Source organism: Epinephelus moara, chromosome 11 (assembly GCF_006386435.1).
Source record: "Epinephelus moara isolate mb chromosome 11, YSFRI_EMoa_1.0, whole genome shotgun sequence".
NCBI lineage: Eukaryota > Metazoa > Chordata > Actinopteri > Perciformes > Serranidae > Epinephelus > Epinephelus moara.
In genome coordinates, this window is record NC_065516.1 from 21,429,355 (window position 1) to 21,441,665 (window position 12,311).

At 42.8% G+C, this 12,311-nt stretch overlaps 1 protein-coding gene across 20 annotated transcripts in view; it reads right to left on the reverse strand.

The window, feature by feature from the left end:
- Positions 1 to 1,033: 1,033 nt before the first annotated feature.
- Positions 1,034 to 12,311, reverse strand: part of eya1 (EYA transcriptional coactivator and phosphatase 1) — a 69,150-nt gene continuing 57,872 nt past the window's right edge. For all 20 annotated transcript variants that reach the window (XM_050057087.1, XM_050057085.1, XM_050057069.1 and 17 more), the window contains 6 exons: positions 9,335 to 9,393; positions 9,057 to 9,217; positions 8,713 to 8,827; positions 8,269 to 8,390; positions 7,353 to 7,453; positions 1,034 to 3,221 (listed from right to left, as the gene is read on the reverse strand). In XM_050057087.1, the coding sequence (XP_049913044.1) occupies positions 3,141 to 3,221; positions 7,353 to 7,453; positions 8,269 to 8,390; positions 8,713 to 8,827; positions 9,057 to 9,217; positions 9,335 to 9,393 (639 nt within the window). In that variant the 3' untranslated portion in view covers positions 1,034 to 3,140. The remainder of the gene's footprint in view (positions 3,222 to 7,352; positions 7,454 to 8,268; positions 8,391 to 8,712; positions 8,828 to 9,056; positions 9,218 to 9,334; positions 9,394 to 12,311) is intronic.

Sequence of the window (12,311 nt, forward strand, 5' to 3'; positions counted from 1 at the left end):
GGTCTGGTTGTGTCTGAGTTTCTCTGCCAGGTCTCTGAACATCGGGAAAACTTATCAAAGAGAACAGACCTCTATTCTGTGCAGCAGCGCTCCTCTGCTCCAAACACAGCCAGGCAGGACCTCAGACACTACTCAGTCTTTCAGCTGTTCGGAAGTGGAAAAAACACATTAGGGGTCATTGTGTCGGCACATTCCGGCGGTAGCAACCCGACTTGCTTTGTCCAGCCTGGCAGACGTGCGCACCTCACCCCGGCCATCACTCCCACTCCATCTGAAAACATAATTGATCTGGATATTAAATGGGCCGTGCGACTCTAAATAAAATTCCACGCATGCTTAATTCTCCAACGTGGTTTTGGAGGCCGGACACTTTCTTCCCTGTCCGGGCTAGTGTTACACGCTGGACTGTCTTAGCTGTGACCACCTCATAAAATCAGCCTCATAAATATTTTTCATGTGTTATTTAAACTAACTCAGCTCTCTATGGCTTGGAGTGGTTGGATATATGTTAATTACGCACAGACGTAAGGATGGGGCTGTTGCGAATATTGGGCTGAGGATTGGCTCGGCTTCTGGAGCCTCAAGAATGTGTGACGCATGTTTGACATTGTTAAGGCTACTGAGAAAATCTAGCATTGTCTAACAGGAACAATACAATATCTCATCAATAGAAATTCAACCACAAAAATACAAAGCCTTTTCGTCATTTAGGTGAAGAAGGATTTTATTTTTATCAGCTAAAGGATGTCATTAGCATGTGGGGGCATGATGTTGTTTGGTCTAGACTTGCACCAGCTCCAGTTTCTATTTGTTTCCTGGTAGGATTAGCGGCAGAGGCCTGTGACATCAGTGTCAGTCTCTGGACTCTGGGGGCAGACAGTGATGTTATTCCAGTATTATTAACACACAATGGACACTAGTTAATAAAAAATGTCAGTGTTAACCTGTATTTTGCAGCTACTGTTCTGTATATAATATTTTAAATAATCTATTAAGTTGTAGTTTTAAATAAAAAATCAGAGGGCAACATGTAACAGTTCACAAATCAGTTTTTATTAATTTAAACACAATCAAATAATAATGTCAAAAACATCTGTACACATATTTTGCAGACACAACAATCTTTTGCGTTTCACAATGAGGCCCATGTAGTGTAAAGTATTTCCAGTTTGCATTTATGATTGCAACATAATAAAAAAAAGCGTGCTGTATGAATCTATAAAACATTTCCTCTAGTTACCTACCATTACCTTGATCTAGCAGCAATATGTAGATACCCCCAGAGTGTGGGGGAAGAAGTTATTTTGAGAAGATGGGTGTGTTCGGGGGAAGAGAGGGATCCAAATTGAAATGTAAAGGCCAACAGTGATCATGTGCAAAGGAGGGAAAAAATTAGAAACACAACGAATGGGTTTCTGTTTAAGAAATTCACAGTCGATAGCACATGTCCTGTATGTTCACAAACCCCTCGAAGTTAGTGGCTTTTCTCTCAACGTTAATTACGGTTTTCCCCGTCCACAGATGTCGAAGCCTCATGAAAAAAGGGCTTCGTGACTTTCAACCATTTCAAAGAGGGACACAGAATGTATTTCTCAAAGTCGAAATAAAAACACTACATCATACAAAATTACGCTCGCTGTACAAGAGTTGTTATAGCGCTTGTATAAAAGATAATAAAACCTATTCAAGCCTGCTTTTTTCTTTAAATTCTTCAAATTTGTTGTTAAAATGGCTCTCAAGAGGCAGGAAGGTTTCTCACTTCCACGCCAAAACCGAAAAACTATCTGGGGTCGGGGCTGCAAGCTGGTGAAATGCCGTGAGGACACAAGTTTTGAGCTACCTTTCTGAATAACTAAAAAAAGAAAATGTCTTTCCTTTTAAAACATGAGTCTAAAAAGGACTTGCAGTAGAGGAGACCTGTTAAGCTGTATAAAGGTGTGACTGAAGTTTCCTGTTAGGGACGAGAAACATCACAGAATCAAATGAAAGGTCATTGACACTTGACATCCATGCTTTTGGTCTTGACAAAACGATTTATCACAAAATCCCATTATCTACATATTTGTTTACTGAACAAAACTTGAACACATCAACACTTTCAGGCGTCGCACAAGCACGTGTGCGATGGGATGCCTTTTATTTATTTATTTATTTAATCTTTTACTTCAATGAAAAAGCATTGCCACCTTTCAAGAGCACGTACCTAAATGAATATAGGAAGGAATAGTCCAGTGATTACAAACTTACACACACAAAAAAGATTTCCTCTATACACGATTGTCTCAGCATTGTAAATAAAGTTTTTTGTAATTTTCTTAAATTATTAGAAAACCCCATTTTTTTTTGTTTCTTCCCTAAACGTCTTCCTCTCGCTGTGGTGGAAATCAATAGTACTTTGTAAAAGGCACGAGTCTTTTGTCGTCGAGGTACCTTCTCTGTGGCACGGCGCCACTCACAAAGTCTCCGTTCATAAATAACAAGCACAGGACTCCCAGGCCGGCGGTTAACAGAGGAGCAGTCGCTTTGTCTGTCTGTCCCATGACGGAAGAGAGACTAAAAAGTAGGTAGACAGATAAGGAACAGGAAGAGGCGGGAGGTGGAGAGCTAGAGGGACGGAGAAATGTCACCACCAGTAGTCGTGGGCCTGTGGTTTGCTGTAGCTGAGTTCTGTGGCAAGGTGAGGCAAGGCGAGGTGGGCGAGGCCATCAGTAGCTCTGCTCTCCTCACAGGTGTGAACCCTGACAGAGTCCCGGCACAAACAGGGGGCCGTAAAACACTTTGACAGCTTCAGAAAGCGGCCAATTCACAGTAACCAGGGCAAGCAGCTGCAGCGCCGTAAATTCACCTCTCTCCTTCGCTTCCAGAGGAAAAAAAAAAACAAAAAAAAAAAAAAAAGTTTAGGGTTAAGACGAAGTGTGACCGTATGTCAGCACATTAACCGTGCGCTCGGCCCCTTTTTTTTCTTCCTCCATTCTCCTCTTCTTTTCTTCCTGTGTAGTGGAAGACAGACGCCAGGCAGCGTAGGGGGGTCTTTTCTGAGCTGCAGGCTCTGCGGCAAGCGTGGGACGGGGCTGGAGGGCGAAGGTGAAAGGTTGCAGGGTGTGCTGAGGCGGAGCAGGGTGTACGATGGTGGTGTAGTGCTACAAGTACTCCAGGTCTAGAGCGTGGTGGAGGGCCATGAGGTCTGAATGGCTGGAGATCCTCCAGAAGGGCATGTTGTGCTGTGGGAGGAACAACAACAAAAAAAAATCACATTTTGTTTAATTAAGTTTTATTCAAACAAATTCTGTAGGATTTTCATTGCTGAAACAAGTCAACTTACAGAAATTATGGTAAACTACAAAATTTAAATGAACCGTTTCAGTCATTTATTGAAGAAAAATGGCAAAAAATTTCACGCTTTCCAGCTTCAAATACGCAAATGTGTAGATTTGTTGCTTTATTCTATTTTTTTTTATTGTAAACTGAATATCTTTGAACTTTGGGCAACTGGTCAGATAAAACAAGCAATTTAAAACTGTAAACTTGTGACTATTTTGTCACTATTTTCTGACATTTTTATAAAAAATATTAGTCGACGACTTCATCAAAAATGAAAATAAGGGTAAGCTTCCTATCTTATTTCTTAAAATTATATTAATTTTTTAAGTGATGCAAAGGAAGGTACAAAAATCCAAAGATAGTGACATAGAATACATAAATGAGGGTAGACTGAAAAGAGAATATAGACAAAACAAAACAAGCCCATGCAGCTCTACTTGTTAGCACTCACAAGAAGTGCTAACAAGTAGAGCTGCAATGATTAATTAATTAGTTGTTGACTATTAAATTAATCACAGACTAAACTGATACTTGATTAATCAGTTTGAGTATTTATTTAAGAAAAAAGTCAAAAAAGTTGCAAAAGGACTCCCACACTTAAGAAAAAAAGTCAAAATCTTTTAATTCCAGCTTCTAAAATGTGAATATTTTCTGGTTTCTTCTCTCCTCTATGACAGTAAACTGAATATTTTTGGGTTGTGGACAAAACAAGACATTTGAGGACGTTTTTTTTTGTTACCATTTTCTGACTTTTCTACTAATTGATTAATCAAGAAACTAACTGACGTATGAATCAACAATCAAGGTGTGTACTCGCGTCACAAATTTGATGAATTTAGATTCGACGTGACAAAACCAAAGACTTGCAACTTGACTTGGACTTAAACACCGATGACTGGTGACTTCACTTGAGCCTTTTGACTTGAAAGTACTTGATACCTTCCCCAAAACCCAAATATTAAAATGTATCTCAATTAAAAATTGTGTCAGGAATTAGTTAATTTCCCTTGATTTACACTTTAGATCCGCTTTGTTTGAACCAATCTGACAGCCTTCAGTGAAGTTGCAGGAGAAAACAATGAAGAACTAAAGTTACGTAACTGAACACCAGTTGGAAAAGAGGATAACAAGGACAATTTTGTTGGCGCACAAAAGCTAAAACCTGTTTTTAGAAATAAATACAATTTTTTAAAATTTAATATATTATTACTCTGTTATTAAAAAGGTATTATATTTGGTTTAGAGTCCATTATGACTTGTTTGAGACTCAACACTCAAAGTTCTGAACTCAGGACTTGACTTGAGACTTGCCTGTCTTGACCTGACTTGAAACTTGAATGTTAAGACTTGAGACATACTTGAGTCTTGGTCCCACCTCTTACTAACAATCAAAATAATGAAGTTGCAGCTCTACAAAGACGATTTTATTTTTTACCCTACAGCTGATGCATTCAATGAAAGGAGTGAGTCTGGTCCTTTCACCAGGAAAAGCAATCATATCAGTAACACCACAACTGCTCCTCTTGCTCCCCTGTGCATCTGTCCGTGCAGCCAAATAGTACATCTGTACCTCTAACTAATTTCTCTTCTGCACCAATGTGTAGTTTTATACCGCCAAACTAATCCAGTAGCTGTCTTCAACCTCAACAGAAATGAACTCCCCACAGGGTCTTTTGAATGAGCCTCCTGCCTGCTGGTGTGTGTTTGGGACAGTGCAAATGAGCTGTTGTTCCCAAGCAGAGGACGGGGGAGAAACCTGAGTCGCAGAGAATGAAAGGAGCTTGTCAGGTAGAGTCCTCAGCTCCTCAGTGTGTGGAGCCCATTACCCTCCCCTTATCAAAGGTATGGCCTCTCCCAGGCATATGTTCCGCTTAGGAGAGCCTGCACTGACCCTTAAAAAGCTCTTTGCTTTTTGTTTTGTAAATTGTCTTTGCTTTTAAGTTTAAAAGCTGGAGATGCTATCTCTGCCCTCTCTCCCAGGCGACGGTAATAACTGAAGGCAGAATTGTTTCAGGGATTTTTTTCGGGCGGAGGAATGAGGGCCGAGAGAACTTTTAGACATTTGCTTTTGTAGTTCCTCACAGTGTCACGTCTGATGTGTGCCTCCTGACGGGTGAAATTGTTGTGTTATTTCATGTCCTCTCTGATGTTGACACAGAAACCTTTTACCGCATGGCGTGTCGTGGGACTCTCACCACTCAGACGTGGGGGGAAAAAAAAACGCCTTATCCTTCCATCAATGTCATACTCCGACAACTCAAGACTGAGTGAAAATATTTGCATCTTTTTCCACAATCATCCCTCAAAGACCATATTCCCAGGGTGTGTTCGCTTTTCATAATACAGAGCTATTGCTTTACACACTTATCCAGGGTAAAGGTTGCTACTTCTTCCTAATCGCCGCCTAATCGCTCTTCATCTGTCCTCACGCTTCTCCTGGTTGTTTACTGAGAAACAGGTGAAAAAGGAGCTGGAGGCTTTTCAAAGGGAAACTCCACGTCTTCACCCTGACACTGTGGCTCACCATGACTGTCAGGGAAATATGCTCTTGGGCCGCTGATTAATTTGCTAATGAATATGTTTGCTGTGTGTGGCTTGCATGCGGCGTTGGGTTTACATCCAAACTTGGCAGAAACGCTGAGTACACAAATTGTGGAGCAAGAGCCGACAGGTAACAAAAAGGGCAAAGTCAGATTAATCTGAACAGATACTGTCGGCTCTCTTGATCCGTCCCGTGCCAAGAGGCTTGTCGTTGCAGTAAATATTCCAATTCCACCAACAATGATTTAAGTCTCCTGTATGCGTGCTGTATTTACAATGTGCCCTCAACATGCCTGAAAGGGCTTGCCTTGCATTACACACACAGCATTCACGCTGCTCAGGGTACCGAGCAGGAATATATAATTATGCCATCTCTCCCCTCCCCTGCTCTGTAAACCTGAGATGGCGGAGGAAGAGCGCTGATTACACACTACAGACTTTCTCCCTTGTACTTGGACGCCCTATAAGAGGATAAACGAATGAAAGTAAGACCATTGAGGAGGGAACCTGGAGTGCTGATTCCTTTCTTTGGGAAACTATGGCAGGTATGTTTTGTGTTCTGTGAGCATTCATAATGAACTCCTGACCTCATGGAGAGTAATCACAAGTCCAAACACTGTCTCTGCACCAGGACTCAGTGTGTATGGTGTAGGCATGGGACTATATGAACATTTCATGGCACGATTATCCTGGTCGATTCATGATATGATTCATGATTTTACTGAACGTCCTTTTCAGTCAGAAGCCAGGCTTTTCAACTATTTAAAATGGCATCATACCTTTTGATATAAAGTATGCCAGTGTATGATTAAAGGTCCAGTGTGTAGGATTTAGGGGGGTATATTGGCAAAAATGGAGTGTAATATAATAAGTATGTTTTCTTTAGTGTATAATCACCTGAAAATAAGATTTGTCGTGTTTTTGTTACCTTAAAATCAGCTGTTTATATTTACATAGGTAGCAGGTCCTCCATATTGCACAGTCATGTTTCTACAGTAGCCAAGAACAGACAAACCAAACACTGGCTCTACATATGGCTCTTCGCATTTTCACATTGGCCATCATAGTTACCAGCCCCTCCACGATGAGCCAAACAGCGCCAAAAACCACTAGTGTTTTTACCATGAAACTGCGTCATTCAGTGTTTTTACCAGTTTAAATCACTGGGTCTGTTTGTTTTGGAGAGGAAGAAACCGCCGCTAATTATTCGACTCCGGGTTAAAACCAGGAGTTCACACTTGGCACTTAGGGCCTCGAAATCTTACACACTGCTCCTTTGAGATCTTTTGTGTTTTTGAAGTGGGAGTCTCTTTAATGGTTGGTTGCCCAGCAGTCTCTCTGGGTGCTGCTGGCAATGATATTTAAGATGATCCCAATAATGGAAAGTCACCATGATCGACTTACTGTTTGTTTTTTTATTGCAATGTACTGTAAAATCATGTATTGTCCCATCCCCAGTATGCAGTATCTATTATTCCAAGACCTCTTACCTTTTTTGAGCCTTGCTCCTCTTCCACACCATCTCCAACGACAATGTAAACAACTTTCCTCCCGAACCTTTGAATTACTCTCTCAAAGCAGCTCTCCTTCCCTGCGGGGGAGTCGACAGCAGGATGTTAGCAGAGTGTCGAGTGGATGCAAACAGATACACAGGCACATGGACACTTTCGGGGGACCCGCACTAAATGCCATCAAGGTGATTCAAAGGCACGGGGTGACAAGAGCCCCTTTAAAAACACCACACGTACAAAATAGGGCAGAGTGTAAACACTTTGAGCTCAGCGAGGAGATGTGATAAGATCAGCCCGTAGATAAAGGCAATCTGAAAAGCATTAACTCTGCCCTTCTGCTCCTCAAACCTGGGTTAAATGGACTTAAATCAACTAAAATCACTCTTGCATGCTACAGGGTCTGGTTAGGAGGACCAGTGAGCTTAAGGCTCTGAGGAACCCTGAGCTGCACTCTGCTCCAACTCTGCGCTGATGGGCCTGAAAATGGTGCGGGAGTAAAGCTTGATGTTTATTTTGCATTTGAAACAGTGAAGGAGGGGAAGGACTGGAGGAAAAGGGGGGAGATTGGAGGAGGAGGAGGAATGAGGGGGGGGGTCTTGTTGCTGTGGAATGACATAAATGTGCAGAAGTGGTTTCATATGCAGAGACTGAACAGGAGAGGCCTGGGGAGGCCCAGCGCAGGCCCAGCTCCAGGAAAATAATCCCAGGCTGATTAGGCCTATTCCTTCATAGAAGAACATCAACCCTCTCCAGTGACTGAATCTCCCACCCCATCCACGCCTCTGTCCTGTCACTAAGGTAACATGTGTGTCTTAACTTTCTACTTTAACATAACTTCATGTGGTTGATTGATCACAGTGGACGAAACAGAAGAGGATTCAAATCACACATTTACCTATTTTGGTTGCACTATAAATATTCTCGATAGGAAAGACTATCCCCAAGCCGTAGAGCAGGACCTTAGCCAGGGCTGGGATGAGCTGCGTGGTGGTCACCAGGATATTCACACAGTTTGACCTGTGGTAGAGAGACGGAGGAGGAGAGCAAAGGGATGACATCATTCTAAATCACTTGAAGGGAGGACAAAAGAAAAAACAGTGTGCAGAAAAATAAAGACACTGCAATGTATCAATTGTTTAAAAGATGTCATGCAATTAAGGATTAAATCTGAGCTTCCTTTCAAAGGCAGACTTCTTAGCACACTTTCAAAATCAAAGACAAATCCAGAGCACTGTTTCTTTAATAGCTTGAGACTATGGAGTTGACTTATTTACACCACATGCGAGTTTATAGATGTGCGGTATGGGACTGGGTACAATTTTCCTCACTGGAGTCCTACCTTGAGTGGATTAATGTTAGTGCTTTCAGTGCCAGTGTTAACCAGGAGTCCGTCAAGGCTTCAATTTCTGCTCGCAATTGCAACCAGGCTTCCCTTTTGGCTGGGCCCAGCAGACCTGAAACGCAGGGTAACATTGTTTGGGTTGGACCAGCCCTCCGAATACCACTGAAATTTTCAAAATTTACCCTGACCAAGTGGTGTGGCATGTGTGCTTTTAGAACACACATACATGAACACGCGCAGACGCTCACACAAACGCACACACAAATAAGGGCACGTACATCTGCAGACTCATTTCTACTCGACAGATCTGCACAGAGGCAGCGCTGCTCGTTGGGGATTACCTCCGACGTTATTTTTGTAGGTGGTGTAGATTTCTTTTACTCGTCTGTAGCGGAAGGCCAGTTTTCTCATCCAGTCCACACCTCCCCGCACGCCTGTGGCCAGACATAGATTGGCACTGGTCGCTGCTGCGTGGAAACCATCAGCGCCGAAGTTATACGTACTGAGATGAAGACAAAGAAAGAATCTGTCAGCACAGGCTGCGCCGACGTTGATGCAAGCAAATGGCACCGTTTATTTTGACTTTTCAACCAAGGATGTAAGTGTACCGGTGTTGTACCTCAGATCCTGGCCGTTATCATCGGAGGACACATCGTCGATATGTACCTGATCACATTCCTGGAACACACAGAACACACACTTTGAGTGATGTAGGATTTGCACACTCTTAAAGAAATCTTTTTTTGAGGGGTTGCTTTCCTGGGAAAGGACACTCCCCACATGTTTCAGGTCATTTTTCACTAGGAACAACATATTTATTCAGGAATTTGTGCTTTGGCTGGACACCTCGGTCTTAAGCTCCTTTGCCTTGACTTTCTCCTTATATCTTTTTGAATAAGCTATCCACATTTTTCTTCCCTTGCGCCCTCACCAGCTCTATCTAAACAAAAAGTAACCTCATCATCAGTCAGAATGGACTGCTACCACTAGAGGGGTCTAAAGATATGCACACCCACAGACATAACCAATTAAGTCCCAATCCAGCAACTCTAAGCACTCCCCAGGTTGGCATTTGAACCGCTATGTCTGCAAGTACTGATATATATACATACAGTAGAAAGATGTATGTGGGCTAGCTGAATGTATGAAGAGCCTTGGCACTAATGGTCTGTGCATGTGTCTGTGCATGAGTGTGTGCATCTCTAAACATATGTGTGCACTCCTCTTCCCCCTTGGGGGTGCCTGGCTCCTCTTGGAAAGGTAGAGGGATTCTGCAGCTCTGCGCTGATTCCGCCGGTACACAGTAACACAATCCAGACTTTCTGGTAAATGTAACCTACTAGAAAAAATTGAACCTGATGCTAACCGCCAATGAAATTATGACCTCTGATTGCTGCTGCGCCACACACCAACACAGCCCCGGGGCCAGTCAGCCAGCCAGCCGGCAAAAGAGCACAGGAGAAAGCAGACTAAAAATCTGTTATTAGTTTTCCATTTATAGGAGAGCTCTAGTGCCTCCCCCTTCCTCCCCTCTCTCCGCCCCCCTCGGCCAGCTTGAAATGTGAGGGAGTCCTGCCTTGGCATTCAGATCAACACATTTCACACTGGGCAGAGAAGAGACAGAGTAGCAAAGCTTCTTTCTGCTTTGGTGGCGAGCAATCTAGCCAACAGGAGGTTTAGCAATACCCTTGTTAAGATCAAAAACTTTGAAATTAATGTGACGCCAGACTCTCAATTTGTTTCAGTCAGTTCTAATCTAGAATGAATAACAGAGAGAGTATTTGATATCTCTATGAAGTAGTTTCTCTGGATTAATTCCTCTGGAAAGCTACGGTTTTTTAATTGATTGTGTAACCGCCCAAAATGTTAGTCTCACCTGTTTAAAGTTATGTGAGAAATAATAATTTCACATGGAAACTGAAACTTGAGGGAGAGAATTCCTCCAGTCTCCAGTATGAAAAATCCCTCCCGATTTTTTAAGCTTTTTAATTAAGTTTCATCCGGCTGTTAAGACACCAAAACACAGAAAGGACTTCCTTGTTTTAAGTCAATCTAACTGGGGCCAAATGCTGACGTTATTGCATTCCTCTCTAATGCTAGAGCAGGGTAAGGGTAAGGGCTTTGGACTGTAAACCTTTTTTATTTTACTGGTTCCCCTCTGAACAAATTTTTCATCTCCCTGGATTTGTGGGGAAAGGGAGGGGAGAGCGACGTGAGGAGAAACTCAAACCAGCTGTTCTTTAACAGAATTAAAATCTTGACCCCCAACCCCTGCTCTAATGCAGCCATTCTCTCGCCAAGCCTCTCCCAGCAAGCCCCGAGATCCAAAGAGGAAAAGACTTTGACCCCGTGACCTCTCTCCCCTCCTCTCCGGGGCTCCGGCACCCCGATAAGGGGGTGGAAGGGTAGAGAGGTGGAGACAGAGGAGAGCAGCGGGTAAAAGGCTGGGGGAGAGAGCCCAAAGTGACCTCACATGGAGCGAGCTCTGAGCCCCGCGTTCCAGAAGATGGACTGCCAATTGCAGATGGGGTTCAGGCGGGGGCTCTTAGCTCTGCTGGCCTAATCTGTTTCCAGACACTCACCAGCAGATCTTTAATAGTTGAAGAAAGCAGCAATTTGTCCCAGCTTGAGGATCTGCTGCCAACAAACTTGTGGACAATTTATGTTTGCAAATTATCCCCAATTTTTTTCAGAGCAGAACCAAAGCCAGAAGTATTGGTGTGCTTAATTCCTTAAGTAGTAGAGGCATGTCTGTTTGTTTAGGAAAACAAAAACTGCACCCTGGGTTAAGCACCTCATAAAGCCTTCTTTCAAAGACCTCCCATTCTGGTGCAAGTGACTGGAATGCTTCTATTATCCAGTAATTACCCGCTGATGAATCAGACACAATCAGCCCGCTGCAAAGCACTCGTTTGGTATATCATTGCCTAATTGTACTTGTTTGATGACAATAGTTCCTCATGTTTGTTCTTCCCCTGTAATGTGTTTCTTTCAGAGTCTGACAGCCAGCATGGATCAAAACAGCTATGCGAGAAGAATATGACTCAGCATGTTAATTATGGGCCTACTTTAGGTGCCAGAGCCAGAACTCCGACATGACCCGTAACACATAAATATGTCTCAGTAATTAGGCCTAACCATAGCCATTATAATTGCAGCCTGATTATGAATGATTTTTCATGGACTTTCCAAAATCCTCAAACATAATAAACACATCAAACCTCAACAAATGTAAAGTGTTAAAGATTCAAACCACCAAGACAAATACAGGGGTCTGATGCTTGTACCCCTTCCATTTCATTGTTTCTGCATGTTTACATAGTTTTAAATTCTGTAAATATTACAACGCTTAATTAACAGCTGAACAGGGCTCAAGACCTCCAGATAGAAGTTTGTCTGTCTGTGTGTGTGCGGTGAATAAAAAGGGAGGGGGTCATTGCAAGAATGCGCAGACTCCAACAATTACTGTTCCCAGCTGGGGCTGGCATAAACCTCTGCACTGGCTTCCTGGGAGGACTGGGAGAGCTAATAGAGGAGGTGGCTGTGGGTAATGTTGTACAGTAACCCTTACACATACTCATTAGGAGGCACTTCTG